The following is an 18993-nucleotide window of genomic DNA, read 5'->3' on the forward strand; positions in this document are numbered from 1 at the left end:
TCAACATATTTTACATATATTTCAAAAACTATAAGAGATACTGGAAAATGAATGTGACCAACATAGCTCTATACAAAAGTTGCCACTGGATAAAAATGGTAAAATTACTTCTTGTTAGAGTTATTGCCCTTGACAGGCAAATTTCTCGGAAACCTTAATAGATAGAAAAAAAACTCTTTTTGGTGAAATGATCTTCAAAACTACAGGGGCAATAAATTTAACAAGGAGTCATCCTACAAGAAACACAATTTCCAATCAAGGGCCCTCAAGGGGCATCGACAAGACAAACATTTATGCTTAAAGTTATTAAAAATAGACTAAAATAAATATGAAGTAGATATGATTTTCTATACTCTTGTTCATTATAACATTTGTATATATATACTCAAGGGGCATCGACAAGACAAACAGTAAAAATAAACTTTAAAATAAATATGGAAGTAAATGTGATTTTCTATACTCTTGTTCAGCGCTCTAGGCCACTCGGCCAGTTAGGCTATATTTAAAATATAGCTTTCACTGTCCAGGCCAAGTCATTTCTCCTCGTAGGATTAATCTAGGGCTGTAACTTAGTACATGATGTATTTTAGTACAGGACAGTTCATCTAGATGATTTTCTATACTCTTGTTCAGCGCTCTAGACCACTCGGCCAGTTAGGCTATATATAAAATATAGCTTTCACTGTCCAGGCCAAGTCATTTCTCCTCGTAGGATTAATCTAGGGCTGTAACTTAGTACACGATGTATTTTAGTACAGGACAGTTCATCTAGATGTTATTATGTAGGATAGAGGATAAAATTAATGATGTCTGTCACAACAAATCAATGTTATACAACGTTTCAGAATTCTACGAGGAGGAATGACTCGGCCAGCGAAAGCTATATTTTATATAGCCTAGTTGGCCGAGTGGTCTTGGGCGCTGGACTTTGTTCAGGCGGTGTTGCCATAGATGCACTTGTGCATAGATGTCACAGCGAGTCCTGCGGAAAGAACGATAAAAAATTGTGCAAGTTTGACAGTTCTAACATCGTTGGGAATTTTTCAGACCTTCCTATAAGTTTGCATTATCTTCCCTGTACCAATTTGATCCGATGGAGTAGTGTAGCGTATAGATTCGTCATATTCTGAGACGTTGTATATATATTAAAAAAATAATTGGATTGAGTGAATAACCAAAATATTATCACGAGCGCCGCAGAACGCCTAGATTTAACGATCGAGTGTGCGGAATTCGTTCCGTGCACTAGTTAAATCACCAAGCGTTCTTGGAACGAGTGATAATACTTTGGTTATTCACGATAATCAATTGATTGTCCTATTTATTATATAGATTTTCTTCATAATTTGTCGATATTGTCAATATGAATTTTAAATTCTATGATTGGCGGTTTGATATCAAAGTTTTGACGTTTTGGCGGGAGAAAACGCGAGAGTGAAAATACCGAGTTTATTTCACAGTGTGAGTTATCGAAATTAATTACACTGGGAACTTTCGATTGAGTATATTGAAGGAGGAAAGCTTAAGAAAATTCTTGTTAGTTTTAATGATAAATTTGAAAAAAAATCTACTCTTTTATTTTCGTATTAGGGACAAGAGTCAAAGACCTCTTGTTAGAGTTTTGCCCTTGAAAGGCGAAAAATGACGTTTTTTTTGCAGTTTTAGCCAATATTTCGAAAACTATAACTGAAAATAAGACATATGATCCTTATGATTAAGCCTACAAAAGTGTTGTACTAGGATCTTTTTTGCCCTTGAAAGGAGAAAAAAAGAACCCGGTAAGCAATTCAGGCTCCTTAGAGCCTCTAGTTTCAAGGTTGTCTTTTTCGGAATTCAGTAAATATATAAGGGGATACTTCATTTCTTTCGGTTGTAAATTGATTTGGTGATACAACTTTTTTTTTTATCTTATAGCACCTTAGAAGTCCAACGGAATTGTATTTTTGCTGTTTGGCGTAAATTGGATGTTTTTCTCAAATTTCTCTGTTGAAAGCTAGTTGGGTTACTTTACTAAGACAGCACAAGACAAGTGTTATCACGACTTAGGCGCTGTATGTGTTTTATCTAATATATAAAATTATTATATACAAACAAGGCAACAAACAAACGCAATATTTTTCATATGTGAAAGAGTAATCAAGGGAACCAAGGTTATAGCGGTAATCAAAAGGATGTAATCCAGGGACAAAGACCAAACATGGAAAACAGACATACACAACAAAGAACATAAAGTAACTAAAATCATACATACGAAGTAACAAAAGTAAATGAGCAACTCGGACTCCATTAAAAACTGGGAGCATGGACCAGGTGCACCGGTAAAGTCAACTCCAGGGTAGACAAACGAGGAAAGGTAAACTATGACCCGTTGAATAAATCAGTTTTCATGGTGCTGATGGATACATCATAACGATCCACGAGTTCATGATGACGACCATAAAACTTCTGTAGTGATGACTTCAATCTTGTAGCAATATAACCCTGTTTCAGAAGCCTATTTATTAGACTGGTAGACTTCTAGCGCGATACAAAAAGTCTGCGTAGTTTCGGCAAGCTCTGGCATAACGTATGAGTTGTGATATGAACACTCTATACGCAGGAGCCGAAGGGATGTTGCCACAGATGAAAGGAAAGTTGACAATTCTGAATGAAAAGTCATCACGTTTGTCGTTAAGTTTGGTCAATAGTTTTCCTTTACCATCGATTTCTAAGTGTATGTCAAGATATGAGGCTGACTTCACAGTGTCTGTAGTATCCTTTATCTCAAGTTCTTTTGGGTAGATGCGATGTATCAAATCCCCGAAATTAGGATTGTTTAAAGATAATACGTCATCTATATAGCAGAAACTGAGATCGAAGGATCTAGCCAAACGATATTCTTTCTTTCTGATCAAATCAGCTATAAAGTCAGCCTCATAAGAGTGAAGAAATAGGTCAGCAAAGTAAAGGAGCACAATTTGTTCCCATTGGAATGCCGACCGTTTGTTGAAAAACACGTTCACCACACTGGACAAATATGTTGTCGATTAAAAATTCCAGCATTTGGTAAACATCTTCCTCTGTATATTTGGAAGATGATTTGGAATTATTTCTTGAGGAATCTCTACCAAGAACTATATATTTGTATCTAGGTGTACCATCTTTTTTTGGATGTATAATGTTTTTAAGTCCGGATTTTAACTGAGTATGGGGAATAGAAGTATACAGTGTTGAAAAATCGTAGGTTTTAATGCTATTATATTCAGATAATAGCCTTGAACTGATTGTCTCCAAAAGATCTTTCGAATTTTTCAGGATCCACATTGAATTAATAACAACAGTATAGAAGTTAAAAGTTTTGAAAGAGGTTTGGTGGTACATTTTGCAGATCCAGCTATGAAACGTTGTTTGTATGGATTCTTGTGAAGTTTAGGAATCCAGTACATAGACGGTAAATCACAATCATCGTCCTTGGTAGAGACCAAAAGAGGATAGCACAGATTTATGGTTTTCCACAATCTCTTCTTTGGAGAGAGTGGTAGCAGTATAGGTCTTATCACTGCTATTATTTTCTACGTCTACCTCTGATAATAAACATTGGATATAAAACGTTTTGCAGACAAAAACAATGTTGTTTTGCGCTTTGTCTGCTGGTATGACAACATATTTGTCATGTATAGTAGACAATGTTTTTGCTACATCGGGGTCTTTGAAAACTGATGTAGCATTGGCACTCATTGACCTACTTAAAACTTTCATTTGTTTCAAAATTAAAGACCTCACGGCCTTTAACCACTCTGACAGAGAATGAATGTGTTCTTGTTCTCGTTTTATCCATTTTCTTGCATAGTCCTCGACGGCATCCATAAGAACTTTAAAGTTATAATTCCAATTTATGGAGCGTGGTTCACGGTACTTGGGACTTTAGAAAGGATATTACGTAGAGATTCGTTTTCGATAATGGTTAAATCTCCCGTAACGACGTGACAATACATTCATACACTAATTATACTAGCATTTTTTCTATTTGTTTATTTTGTTAATACTGGTATATAACACAAATATAATAACTCCTTCATTTATCAATTAAGAGTGTTGGTTAAAACCACTATACATGGATTTAAGGAATGATCAACCAAGTTAGCATATATTGCAACCCCACTGCAAGTGGGATGGTATGCAACGAAAGGGGTTCCCATTCTTACATTCTCATTTCCTTTCGTTACAGGCAAAGAGTATCCATGTCTTATCCGTTACTCCTCCTACACCACTGAATGGAATTTAATCAAAGTTTCACAGATTCATTATTACATACTCCCATTGTGTACATTCTATTTCAGATTGTAACCCAAACCATTTTGGAGATTCCACAAAACGTAATTTAAAAATATGGGGACACGGGGGTACTCATTCTTATGGTATTCCTAAATGAAATAATGGCTGTTATATAACATAATAAAAAAGTTATATTTGGGATGTGGCTTGCATTGGTTTATATGACAAGTAGAGGACGAAAAGCGATCCCACCTGCTCATTGGATAAACATCATCTGTTTATACTTATCTCCTGTCATATCTGACAGTACATGTATAGACAACGAAGGTTTATTTTCCAATTAAAGGGTTCATGCATGAAGTATAGATCTGTGAAAAAAAATCAAACTATCCGTATGGTCTGTTCATATAAAAGTTTATAGTACCCGCGTACCTCAGGAGATCACAACAGAAGCACAGGGATTGTTTAGGTAAATAAAACACAACGATTGTTAAATATATCTAACACAAATACATTTTATAAAATTTTCTGTTACCATGTTTTATTCATGAACTACGTATATTTAATGAGAAGAAACTTTCAATTTGAAAAGTGATAATTTCTGAACGATATTTGAAAAAGAATCACCTGTTTCTTTACTTTTCGTAAAAAAAAATCTGGGTACTTGGTTTTGTTACATGCATGTAGGTTGTTTCAAAGTCTTAATTCCGAATTCCATCTGACCATAGTTCTGACCTTGCGGCTCTAGATCTCTTCTTTATTTGCATCATTATATTTTGGTTGTGTTTGCTTGTCTTTTTGTTTGCTTTTTGGTCGCAGAAAAGTAGAGTTTGCATTTTACGATATTTCGGTTGAAATCATGCACGCAAGACCCGGTGACGTCTAATTTGATTCAGGCCGGTTTCTTTTTTAATTCTGTGTTTATTGCGAAGTAATTTTATTCTAGTGACGCTTTTGTTCGTGGTTTGCCATTGTAACCGCTGTTTGTTGACATATACTGTTCTACATTCCACCCAAGATTCCCAGGTTATCATTTCTTTAACGGCAGGGGGACTCCTCATCTTTGACCAATGAAAACAGAAAAAATATGTTCTCCCGGTGCTGTTTGAGAAAAAAAATGAACCCCCCTCCACCCCTCCTAAAAATAATGACACCCCCAATTTTATCATTCTTTACACGAAATATACTCTTCTGGGTTAAATATTATTTATTCATAGGAACATTTTTTTAAAATAAAGCCGTTTCCAGGTCTCTGCTTCCCGAAAGAGTTGCGACACAAGTTTATTCATCAGCATAATCATAGTTGAAGAATATGGACCATTCCCACTCATTTAGTAACTTGAAAATATCCATATATAGTAGTCAATCTCAATGTCATAAGCGCTTGAACAAATAGAGATCTTACACACGATACAGACTGAGATTTTATTCTTAGGCAACAACTTTCTCCCCCTTTTTTTGCTTACAACACATATATTTGAGAATGGAGGGAACGAAGGGTTTTTTGTAATTTCCATCATGAAATAATGTTACCCTGCTTTCGTTTTCTACATTAACAAGGATCCTCCCCGCCCCCTTAATGGCTATGTGAAAAAAGTGAGTTGTCCCCTGTTCATGCTGGTTAAAGTAAGTTACTATCGGAACACCTCATTTTAATAGTGTCGGGTAAATGTCCGAGTAGTTCCGATTTTTGGAATTGTTTACTTCCGCTTCCACGTCATTTATGTTTTGTAACTAGTAGCCTTTTCTCTTTTGCATAAAATTGTATTTGATATTTAATTATCTGATGAAAATAATCAGAAAATTATATTTATCTATGGTAATAATTTCTTACTACAACACATATCCAGTTTAAACTGTGCAAAGCTTTCGGAAGTGAAACGTAATTTCTATTTTGGGAAACCCCTAACAACACACAAGCTTGTGACGATACAGTTTACACGTCATTTTCAATATTTTGGAAGTTTCCATTTATAGATGTGATTAAAGCATTCAGTCCAATGGCAGTGGACACCAGCCTACAGGTATTGGACCTGTTATTTGATGATCAGGAGGGTGTCCTGACGAAAGAGGGCGTTGACAATCCTGTCCCTCCACTGGACTTCGTAAGTACACTCCTGCATCTGCAACAACTTATCACCTCGACATCATGATGTAACATTTTGATGACACATAGTTGTGTGTCTAAATTTAGTCTCTAGTTCCACATAAACAAATCCACTCTGGCCATTCATGATATATACATGTAGATAGGGAGGTCGGTAGTGCGTTCATCGATATTCTTGCGAGAGCAAAATTCTCAATTTTGAGTCAACTTTAACACGTTAGAAAATGGTTAAAAATCCATTGCATGACAATAAAAAATATATGTAATTGAAGATGAGACATTTCTCTATCTAAATATACAACTTTCATTGTTATTGGAGTTGATGGTCATTTGGTACAAACGTTTGAAATGACGATACTTTGAGAAAAATGGCCGCCGGAAAAACTATGTGTCAAAGATCATACCTATTTCAAAATTCATTCCGCAAGCTATTACTGGACCGATTTTCTTCATTTATGGCTTAAATTTTTGGAAATATCTTCAATTTTGATAATCCGGTTGTCAGGCTAATTTTTTGGTTACAAAACATACTTTTTACACAATTTTAAGGAAAAACATGTTGAAAAAAAAAAAGTTTTTGCGTACCCGGAATGCACTGACAGTCGGATTCCGAAAATTTAATCCTTTCTGCGTCCATCCGTAACCCTGGTTTCAGAAGAAAAACAATAATAGCTTGCGGAATCGATTGGATATTAGGGTGGTCAGGGCGTGGTTTTCACAAAAATTAAAGCGGGACCGGTTATCGTTCTTGCTAACCGGATGTTACTGATCCGCCATAGCTTCTGTTAAGATTTTCGAACACTCGTGGATAAATGCCTTTTACCGACTGTTTTCTGGACGGATTTTTGACTGGTGGTGCAGACAACGATGGACCTAGGCCATGGAGGCCAATCACTTACGGTAAGTACCTAAATTATGTCTAATATAAGCCTAATCGCCCTGTTTCCGTAAGGTCAAATTCTAGAATGACCTTTTATCATCTGCAAGCTTAAAAACTATATTCACCTTCTTGGAAGGTCTGATTTTCGTTTGATTCTGCATGAGCTGATTTAAAAAAGATTACTCTCATTTAGCATTAGTTGGAATATGTTTCCATAACATTTTTATTAAACGATGAATATGTAATGAGGTAAATTCTCCCAACGTTTGATTGCAATCCATTCAAAATCTTTCGGACTTTATCGACTTTCCTATATTATCGGAAGTCTCTGTATTTTACCTTGCTTTTTTTCTATTGGTTGGGAGAATTTGCACATATTGCATTTAATTTCCTTGATAATTCAATTTTAATTTATATGTAGTGCCCAATTTATATGAAACTCACATGTTTAAGCATAAACCTTCTTTATATTTATTTTAACTGTTTTATTTATTCAAAATTATCATATGTAGAAAAAAAATTCAACCTTAAATTGCTTCTTCAAATGATACACAACTTTTTTTTCTGGTTTTCATTTTATCAGTTAATATATATTAATTATGACTTTTATTAGAACAATTATCATGTAGCCCTGCTTGTACTTTACTTGATAAATAGAACTTATTTGATGAGATTTATATATGTGGCAATTGCATATTTTACATATGACCTGCATCTTCTTAAGTTTACTTTATATATTCATATTGTACAATTTTTAACAGCTATCTTACATATTCATTTTTTAGAGGATTGTAGATGCTCTACTTATTTATTATTCATATACATGTACAATTGCTTGCAAAAGGTTTAAAATCCTAGTAATATACATTATTTATCATTAAATTTTAATTAATTATGGTTTAATATTTTTTTTGCCTTTTTAGGATCACATTGATTGACTCATAATACCAATCTTTTGTTGTATGTATATGAAACATACTTGTATTGTGTTTTTTCTTCTAATTATTGATTTATTTCAGAAGAAAGTATTAGTAAACAGGCTGCCTAAATATTTATTTTATTTTGTCATATAAAAAGTAAATACTGATGTAAATTTTATTATGATTTAGTTTTATTTTCTGTTTGTTTTTCATCATTTTAGTTTCATTTTGTTGAGTTCTGGAGATGTTTCGAATTCATGGTAAGTTAGTTTTTATACTTTGATTTAGTTTAGTAGCTTTATTTATTTTAATAGTAAAACTTTTGAGTCTTTTAATTATGGTAACAAATAAACATTTACATTTGAATCATATATTACTTACAAGAACTGTCGATTAGTTTTGTGTTTAGACTCTGCTTTAAAACTGCTTCACAGTACATATTCATTGAATTCCACTACTTGTTTATTTCAGATGGCCTGAGCAGCATAGTGGGCTATGCTATGAGACGAATATGGGCTGAGTCTGAGGTAGGACCATGTGGGGTACAGTAAGTAGGGTAGTTCCAGACACACCTGAACCCGATAACCTGATTGGTAAGAGAGTTCAACACTTGATAGAAGAACCAGAAGGATCACGCAGCGAAATTATTCATATTAAGTTATTTAACATAACATTAATATAACCTTATAAAACAATCTTCTTGTTTTGAAATGAAGATAATTATTCTGGAAAAGGAAGTTCGGTGTTTTTAACTCCTCGCCACATCTTTTGTCAACCGCTTTGTGAGCAACCAACATCAAATAAAGTTTTACATTTTTTCAGATTGTTAGCAAACCAGATTATGATTTAATAGAAAGTAAACTAACTGTAAGTAAATTGATAAGGTAAATGATGTTAATAGGTGTAATGTCCTTATGTACATAATTTCTTTTGTAGATTTGGCAGACATAGTAGATCCTGGTGAAGAAACCCTTCTGGCCTGAAATGGAAACTTCGAAAAGTTCATTAAACTTAATCAAATGATGATATTTTGTTTATTATCATTGAATGTACATAATAGTACACATGAGGAAACAGCTAGGGCTTCAAAGTTCCATAGTGAAAGGATGCGCATTGGTTCAAGTCAATGTATTCATAAAAATTTTCTCAATTTCTTGGGAAAACAGCATTTGTTTTTGAAATTTTATTCAATTTTAACATAATAATGAGATTATTATGTTAAAAGACCCTATTTAAACAAGAAAACATTACAAACTACATTAGGAATCTTAGAATTGACCAGACCTTGATATAATATTATTTTGCCACTTTTTGCGGCAAAAATGTATGTTTATTTTGATTATCGTCTGGCTTCATTTAAGGTATAGGCCTAACAAATTTTCAGCCACATTAAACATTTTATAGCAAAATAAGATGAAAGTATCTTGATGTGATAGCTTAGATTCTAAGCTTTAAAATGGTATCACATAAGTATATGGTAGGTTGATATTTTGATCAATATAAGCATAAATATGCGGTTTTTTTTGTAAATCTGAAATTTTCAAAAATGTTCGATTTACCCCCATTTTTCAACATTTGCTTGTTGGTTTTTAAATATAATTCAATTATTTCTTGATAAAAATGTGTTTTTACATATTCAATCACAATAACAATAACTGTCATGTGCTAAAAACTGCTTTTAAATTCAAAATGTCTTTTTTTGTCTGACCTTTCGCCATTTTTCCACTGAAAATAGCTCTAAAATTTACCCTAAAATGTAAATTTTCGACCTCAAAAAATTTTTTTGAGCTGAAAAACATGATTTTTCAAGTCAAGCAACTTTATTGCCACACAAAACAAATGACAGAAAAAATTAAATATTTTTTTTGAATTCTTAGTAAGCAAAAATGTATTTTTTTGTTGAAAAAACGCATTTAAAAAAAGGGGGTCTGCCACAGTGTTTCTGATTCCAATGAAAAACAAATCAGAGGTTTTGACATAATATTTGTTTATTTATTTCTGTTTAATGGATTACTCTTGAAAGAACAGCAAAGTATCAGATTTCTACTACCTTCCAATTTCCAAATATGAATATCCAAAAATGGCACTTTAATTCACGATGCTGTTGACACATAGCAAAAAAAAACTAAGTCCAAAGTGTTTTTTTGCCAATTTTAAAAAAGTGTAATTTTCTTTGTATCTAAGATACAAGTTTCCTGAATGGCTTAAATCAAAGTATGAAATGGCTTTATTTAAATGATTAAGACACAATGTATGAATTTATTTACCTGTTTGACTTATGTGGGCCACAGAAGTGCCCAAAATGTGACATTTTTGCCTTCGCAAGAAAAATGACCAAAATTTTGAACTTTAAATTGTAATAACTTTTGAACCCCTTGACCGATTTTAAAAATTTTTGCACCAGTAAGTTACATTTCTTGGGCTCTTTCAAACTAATTTAAACTTGTACATTTTCTATATACTTCATATTTTGACTGACCTCCCTAATGTAGATGAGGCTTGAAAAACATGGAGGTTTTAGAGGGTTCTGATGTGGATTTATTTGATGCTGTGCCATTTCCATTCTTGGATGATGATTTGTCTTTCAAGTATTCTGATAGCCCAATTTCAGATGTTGATGAAAACAATGTTTCCAAGTCTAGCAGCTTTGAGAATTTATTTTCTGAGGTATACTCTGTTAAGTTTCTATTGTGAGACAGGCACTACTTGAAATGATCCAGATTGAGGATATTTTGGGAATTCAATGATGACAAAAACTATTTTGTCAGTATACATATTCAACTTCTGCTGTGCCTTCTCATTATCAAAGTTTTGTATAGAAATTAATGTGACAGAAACCTTTTTGCCATCTTGCAGAATTTTATGAGGACCCAAATTAGCCAAATTTAATTTACATGTATATTGAATGCTAAACTTTCATTTTACCATTTTTGGACTGGTGTGCAATTTAGTAGATGAGAAAAAGTCTTCGGTATTTGTACTGCTTTCATCATGTTACTTGAAAGTTCTGTTTTATATGTAAATGTAATGCATGTGTACAATGTACTTTTATTCTTTACTTTGCAGGCTGACTTGGACTTATTTTCAGGAGATTTATTGGAATGTGCCTTAAATGAAGCAAATATAAATAGTATTGATTTTCTTGACAATCCACAATTGGAGCTTACGACAAAAGAAATATATTCAGATCATGATTATTATGCTCAAAAGTCTCCTACTAACAGTGATAGTGGTGTATCTATGAGCTCGAGCGGAAATGCTTACTCGCCACAAAGTGTTACAATGGATCAACAATACAGTCCTCAGTCCTCAGACCAACAGATCAGTCCCAGGTCTGGAGACTTGTCAGGATCCCCACGTAGTGAGTCTAATATAGATGTGAACTTAGGTGAACAAAACAATATGTTGTCATTGGATGATTTGGACATGAAAGACATAAATATGGAAGGGATAGACACAGAAGCTTTGATCTCTGCAACTGATGAGGATTTTCTGAAGGAACTGTGTAGTTCTGCAAACATAAATCCAGTTCAACAAACTTCTATTTCATTTGGTAAAGAATCATTTCTATCTGTATATATGGAAATTAAACTTACTGAGGGAATAATATTTTTTGGGAGACAATTTCATTTATCTGACACCTTGACAAATTGATTTTTCTATGACATATAAAAACAATGTACTATCGATGATACTATTTTGCTCAGAGGATTTTCTACTTTTGTTTCCACTTTACATTGCTGTTAGATCTAATAAGATAAAAAAAAACTTTGATTATAGTATGCCTGTCATTCAATTTATCTTATTGATTTGTAGATACACCATTAAATGAAGTTACTAGTACAACAGCAACAACAGATTCAGTCATCCGTGTTATCAAAGTATCATCCACTGATTCACTCCCATTTACCATGAAAGATATATCTACATCATCTAAGGTGAGAAATCACGAACATATACATGTAGTCACCATTTGATAAATGTTCTTTTTACTGCAGCTGTTCTATTGTAACTGTTAATCAATGAAAAAAATACAGTAAACTAGGTGTTCTTATCAGTTGCTTTTGGATTTTGAACTAGCTTACAGACACAGTGAGTACTCATTGAAGGTAGGTACAGTTTGTTGTCTTTTGTCTGATTTACAAATGTATTAAGATGTTTGTATTCTGTAACAATCTCAAGAGTTAAATCCAAATTCAACAGATTTTTATAGTTTGTTTTATTGCTGTATTTTCACATCTCTGTCCCAGGTTAGGGGTAGGGTTGAGTGCTCACAAACATTTTTAACCCCGCCACATAATGTGCCTGTCCCAAGCCAAGAACCTGTAGTCCACTGGTTGTCGTTTTTTGTTTTATGGTTTTTTTTCTGTATAGATTGATTTTCTTCTATTATGAATAGTTTCACATCATTTACAGCTTGCTTTATGGTATGGATTTTGTTCACCTTGAAGACTATGTTGTGGCCTGTAGAACTTTAATTGTGTGTTGTTTGGCATTTGGTGGATGACTATCTCAAAAGCAGTAGTACCACATCTCCTGTGAGCTATTGCTTTCACTATGTGTACATAGTCATTGTCGTTAACTTTTTCAATCATCTTCTTTGAAACTACTGGACAGATTGTAATCAAACTTTACATGATTGTTCCTCATGTTACATGTATGTTTACATGTTAACAGTCGTAGTGTGGGGATTTTTGATCTGGCCAAAATCATGGCCACCTTTATTAAAAATAGACCATAGGGGTCAAATTGCCGAATTTTGCAAATAACTCAAAAACAGTTCAGTTTAGCTGAAATCTGACAAGGGTAAAATTGTTCAGTAAATGGGATGGGCCAATGCCAAAATTTTTAGAAAGATATTAAGGATGAATGAGCTTTTGGTCCTGAAATGAATTTTTTTTCCCTAATTTTTGTTTCCAAATTTGAAAATCTTCTCTGAAACTACTTGATGGATGAAACAAAATTTAGAATGTTGCTCAGAACATCTTCAACATTCTGTGCTTGGAGATTTTGATCTTGTGAACGGCCAAAGTTATAGCCATCTTTACTAAAAAATAGACCATAGGGGTGAAATTGCAGAATTTTTAAATAACTGAAAAATAGTTGGCTTTGGATAAAATCTGGTGGAAAATAAAATTGTTCAGCATGATGGGATGGACTTATGTGAAAATTTTTAGAAATGACCATTGACAAATAATTAGTTATGGGTCCTGAAATGATTTTTTCCTGAATTTTACATTTCCAACTGAAAATCTCTCTGAAACTACTGGATGAATTGTAACCAAACTTAACATGAATGTTTTGATCCTTAATCTGTATGTGTAGATTTTTGCCTATCAATAATATAGATGTTTGTTATTAACAGAGACCTCTTAAAGCATGGACATTATGAGGACAAAGATACATGTATGTAGAAATCACTGATTAGAACACTTATTACAAAAATCTTAAACTTTATACAGATTCCAAAATTAGAACTCACAGATGAGGAGAAAGACTTGTTAGCCAAAGAAGGTGTTGTCCTTCCTACAGACATGCCACTGACTAAAGAAGAAGAGAGAGTTCTGAAGTCAGTCAGGAGAAAGATAAGGAACAAAGTATGATACTGAGTAATGTCAGTCTAAGCTAATATGAAAAAATGATAAGATGTTTGTGTAAAATGTAAAATCTTTGGATACATGTTTTTATACATGTATGTACTAACATTCTTGGTTCTGGAAGGTACAAATGTAGTTGTACATTTGATTGATTTAAAATTAAATTTAATAATATTCATGCAGTATTAGGTCTTTCCATTTATTTGGATTTTTCTTTTTAAGATTTCAGCCAAAGAAAGTAGAAAGAGGAAAATGACTTACGTTGAAGGACTGGAGAAAAGAGTGAAAATGTGTACAACTGAAAATGCTCAACTTCAGAAGAAAGTAGGCCAGTTAGAATCACAGAATCTGTAAGTAAAAATAAAATTTTTGATGTCAGAAATTTGTTTTTGGACCATATAGGTGGATTTAAATACACACAGTGAATGTTTTGGTCATATATAAATCAGTAATATTCTACTGCTGGAACTGACTCTCAGAAAAATTAAACCAATTAAGGTATGTTTTTGTCTAATGAATACTACCTTATTGATTATAACAGATGAGACTAATTGCAGTTTCCTTGAAATGTTCAAGTACATGTAGTATTATTCACACTTTTATAGGACACTAATGCAGCAGTTAAAGAAATTACAGACCTTTATTGTTTCCAAGACGTCCAAACCTCAGACATCAACTTGTGTCATGGTATGTTTTACTTTTTATAACAAATTAGTATTGAAAGAATTCAATGTGTTCTCTGTAATGAAGTGTTAAAATGTACTATGTTTAAGATTTGTTTGGAATGATAGAACAACTTAAATACTTAATATTTTTATGATATTATATGTAAACTTGTCATAAATGTTAAATCCAAGCATTCTGTAAGACCTTCAATGTTATAACTTGAACAATCTACTTGTACCAACTTTTCCATTAAAGGCAATATAGATACAGATTCTCCTTCAGTCTCGAGGGGATTACAGGATTTCTCTACTTGAGATAGTTAAATTTTATATTTTAACCCACTTGCTAAAGCTCATTGGTTAAAATCTAAAATTTAACTATCAAGAGTGGAAAAATCCTTTAATCCCTGAGAGAAATTAGGGAGAATCTGTTTCTCCCATGAATAAAACCATAAAAAAATAAATTAAACCACACCCTAAATTCTCCCAACATCAACTACGTCATCAAGGACCTCCCCTCCAGTCATCAAGTCATTGTATCATCGATATCACTACCATTATGATTAGTTGATACGCTAACAACGAATCTTTTAAAACATTAATAACATTCATGAATCAACAAGTATTTAATCCATCAACAAAAAACAACTGTAAACATGGTAAGCGTGGCAGGAAATTACAAATTTTTAATCACTCCCTCATTTGGTGTGAATGAAGGCTATGAATGGGAGAAAGGTATGACCTTAATTACATGTACCACATGTATGTTTTATTTTTTAGGTGTTGCTGTTATCATTTGCTTTCTTAATTGTACCAAACTTTAATCCCTTCAAGAGCTTTGACTCTATCTCTGAAGTTCGCAATATACCAATTCCAGGTAAGTTAAAGAAATAGTTACTAACTAATACTGAATATATATGAAATGTAAAAAACATATACAAATATTAGCTGGCAAAAAAATCATTGAAAATGTTCTTAGAATAGAAAGAAGGACTACATTTGATATTCCACTAAAAATCAAAATTTCCTAAAGTCCTGACAATATCTATATTATAGACGTATTGATCTCAATTATGAAATTGTACAACAAAAGACCTGGATTAATCGTGACCCATTTTGGAATAAGATGCCAAAAAAAAGATGACATAAACATTTAACAAATATTTTCCTGTTTTCTTGGATCTCAAATGAATTGTTCTACAAGGTTTAATATCACAAATAGGAGGATTAATGGATTTGAAAGAGTTAGACCCTTAACCTTCCATGAATTAAGGACACAATAGATGTCCAAAATAAATGTTTTTCAACTATCAGTACATTATAAAGTAGTTTTAATCCCCCCTTCTTTCGATTCAAAGTTTGGGGGTATATATGTTTCACCCTGTCTGTCCACAACTATTTTCTAAGAAGCTTGCAGCATTGTTATGAAACCACATACCGATAATATAATATAACCACATATTAGGATGTGCATACTCTCAGGAACTTGTGTTTAGACAAAATTTGTAGAAATGATGGCTCATGGACTTAGGCTTTTTTCAGTAAAACTAAGTCTCATTGTGTTGTCCACAATTCCTACTCAACAACTTGAAGGATTGTTATGAGACTTGATGGAGTGTTAATTTACCATATCAGGATGTGTATATGTTGGGGCAAAAATTATAGAAATGACAGCTGTTAGACTTTGGTGATTTTCAGCAAAATTTGGTCTGATGCAATTGTCCATAACTCCTCAACGACTTGCAGGATTGTTATGAAACTTGATGGAGTGTTAAATTACCACATTAGGATGTGCATATTGTCAGGAATTTATGTTTGGGCATAAATTGTAGAAGTTAGGCTGTTGGACATAGGTGTTTTTCAGGAAATTTTGGTCTGATGCATTGTCCGCAATTCCCCAATGAATTGCAAGAAATTCCCCAATGAATTGCAAGATTGTAATGAAACTGAACAGTTTGTTAGATTATCATAATGCTGTGTGCATTTTGTCAGGAATTCATGTTTACAGTAAATTTGCAGTCATATTCTGTTATTGCGTTGTCAACAAAAGAAAATACCACTGATTTCTGTTTGGTTTTGGTGTTTTAGAATGGCAGCTAAATTGTGTGTCAAAAGTGTTTAGTCTATCCCCCATAAAAATCAAAGTCAATACAAATCATCTGTCCACATTGGTCCCCAAATGTACAGGGTTCAACAAGTGGGGGACATTAGTCCCCTTAGGGGCAACGTCTAGTTTCTTTTGTCTTAATGCAATTTTTTTTTCACAATTTTCATTCTTATTCTGTGTCGGGCACTTTATTACTATCAAATTCAGAGCTGTATTAATGTGTCTTTATCCAAAACAAATGTTCGGGGTTGGACCTTTGTGGTCGAATTAGCATTTAATTGGTCTATGCTGGCTTCACTGTCAGATGCACGAAATCAGTAACCTTGAATAATTTTATTTGCTAGAAAACTTGCGTAAGTTGAAACTAGTCTGAATGTATTTTCTTTGTGTACAGGTAAATCGAGAAGTCTACTACACAATGGTGAGAACTATGTTGACACAGACAGTGATGACAATCCATATGGTTTAACAGTGAAACCAGGACCTCCATTTGAAGTCCCACCAAAAACACCAGCCGTCCATGTACCCCCTAATATACAGATTGACACAGTTGTTGATGACAAACTAATATATCATTCTAAGTCAGAGGACAATAGTACGGACACTGAGACAAATAGAGGAAAACAAAAACAGATAAATATCAATGTGAAAACAGAGAAGTATGAGGAAAATATGGCAGCCAATTCAGATAAGAGACGCACAAAAACTCAGGATTTATGACAGGTTAATCTTCAGGGACTTTTATTCAGTGTTGTACATGCAGTGGATTTTAAATGACAAGTCATTACTAAGCCTAAATTCATGGCTATATAAGTATTACTGAAGGTTTAGTTCAACGAGTGTAGCCAAATAATTAAACATTGCTTATAGTTTTTGTTGTATTTTCATAACAATAGTATAATACTTAAGTGAATTTTAGAGACAGGAAATATTATCATTACCAAGATTTTAGAAATATGCATTACATTTTGCATAGTACTCTGTGCTATCCTTTCCTTATCCTGTTTAATTAAGGTACTTATGTGGTAAAATTGAAATGTGAAATTATTTAGCAAAAAATGTATGTTTTAACATTGATTTCATTGTTGTACATGTATTAATGAAATAGTGATTTTTGTGTTGCTGATTAATATCACATTAATAGATCTGCACTAAAGTGTATAGTGTATTTAGTATGGACAAGTCTTTAATACCCAGTAACCTGATCAAGAACCTTGTGTGATACCATCAATGTTTTTAATGAAGATGTCAGTCTAAAATCTGCCCCGTCTCATGTTTTTAACTTTTACCCCCATATCATGAACTGGGGCTGTATAAAAATCACTTTTATCCTCCTCCTTATGTCTTAATATGTTCTATTTTAAATGTTATTGGGAATTCTGCTAGTATGTGGAGACTGATTTAAGCTGGAGATGATGACAGTGATGATACTAGTACACTCCTACTAGTAAATGACTTAATGTCATACATGTATCTCAAGAATAAAAAATGAAAATGAGTAGATGATCAAGATTTAATTACATACTAGTCACTGTAAGACATTAACTTTTGTAGGTGATCATCTTAGTTCTCTGTTTATACTAGTAACCATATTAAATCACACAAGTGCAATCAATATTTTCAGGCCATTTATATAGGAAGGTAAAATTTGAAGTAGAGGCTCTCATTCATACTAAACTTAGTTATAACCGCTTTATTCCACATAACACTATTTTGATATTTGTATGTGGAAACTTTTGGTCTTCATTCATTAATTTAATTTTTATACTTCATTCAATAAGTTCAAAAGCTTCATGATGTAGGACATGGTGGAGCAGCTGAGTTTTCATGTCACTAATATCTGTAGCATTTTGTAAATAAGAACACTCATGAACCTGCTGCCATTAAATACCAAATATGATTTGTTTTGATGTGTTATTGTTTCTTGATAAATCTGTATATCATGATTTTCATTTTGTAAATGAAATGTTTTGCTACTTGTTTTAGCCCATTCTGTGGGCATTGTTTTTTATTGTTTGTTTTATATAATGTTGTAAATAAAACGTGAAACTAATTTTGTGTTTTTCTTTTATAGCTGTGGAATATAGCTCGTTTTGTAACATAACAAACCAGTAATACTGAGCAAGCCCACACATAGGATAGACACCACTTAGTCCATGAACCTTTATAAATACATTCCTCTGTGCAAAGCTACATCTACTGACCACTTTAAAAAAGTTTTGTTCTGGTCAGGTGAAATTTCTTCAGAATGTTTTTTTTTCAAATGGTTGTTAGCCGAAAAATTAAACTCACACATGCAAATTATACTGCATAATTGATCTCCAAAAGTTTCAATAAGAAAGCAAATTGTCATTGGGAAAGAATTTTTTTTTAAATTATGTATGTAAAATTCTTACCAAAATCATCTGTAAGCATGTGCTTACAGTACTTTTTATGTAGCTATACCACTGACACTTAGTTACC

General features: G+C 32.9%; 1 protein-coding gene and 1 long non-coding RNA gene across 5 annotated transcripts; both read left to right on the forward strand.

Annotated features, from left to right (window-relative positions):
* Window positions 1-5962: 5962 nt before the first annotated feature.
* LOC148623072 (uncharacterized) lies at window positions 5963-18583 on the forward strand. 2 transcript variants are annotated; one of them, XM_088573576.1, is made up of 8 exons: window positions 5963-6359; window positions 11228-11714; window positions 11978-12099; window positions 13624-13758; window positions 13981-14108; window positions 14364-14445; window positions 15204-15300; window positions 16925-18583. In XM_088573576.1, exons 1-8 carry the CDS (start codon window positions 6255-6257, stop codon window positions 17248-17250), a joined length of 1482 nt encoding a protein of 493 aa, XP_088429702.1. In that variant the 5' UTR covers window positions 5963-6254; the 3' UTR covers window positions 17251-18583. The 2 variants fall into 2 exon arrangements, with proteins under 2 accessions (XP_088429702.1, XP_088429701.1); XM_088573575.1 differs by lacking the exon at window positions 5963-6359 and adding an exon at window positions 10648-10828.
* LOC148623073 (uncharacterized) lies at window positions 6504-10226 on the forward strand. Of its 3 annotated transcripts, none has more exons than XR_015920763.1 (3): window positions 6504-7261; window positions 8383-8421; window positions 8633-10226. It is a non-coding gene; the product is annotated as an uncharacterized LOC148623073 (long non-coding RNA). The 3 variants fall into 3 exon arrangements; XR_015920762.1 differs by lacking the exon at window positions 8383-8421 and having other exon boundaries at window positions 8633-8754; window positions 9098-10226; XR_015920761.1 differs by lacking the exon at window positions 8383-8421.
* Window positions 18584-18993: the final 410 nt, after the last annotated feature.

Source organism: Perna viridis, chromosome 3 (genome assembly GCF_037379345.1).
Source record: "Perna viridis isolate PV_CMFRI_1.1 ecotype Kerala chromosome 3, ASM3737934v1, whole genome shotgun sequence".
Lineage (NCBI taxonomy): Eukaryota > Metazoa > Mollusca > Bivalvia > Mytilida > Mytilidae > Perna > Perna viridis.

What these genes read in the sequence shown, in the direction of transcription:
- LOC148623072 (XM_088573575.1), top strand. Translation starts at nt 10,670, where the DNA reads ATGGAGGTTTTAGAGGGTTCTGATGTGGATTTATTTGATGCTGTGCCA. An exon ending in ATATATCTACATCATCTAAG is followed by an intron (nt 12,100 to 13,623) that starts GTGAGAAATCAC and finishes AACTTTATACAG; the next exon opens with ATTCCAAAATTAGAACTCAC. An exon ending in TCGCAATATACCAATTCCAG is followed by an intron (nt 15,301 to 16,924) that starts GTAAGTTAAAGA and finishes CTTTGTGTACAG; the next exon opens with GTAAATCGAGAAGTCTACTA.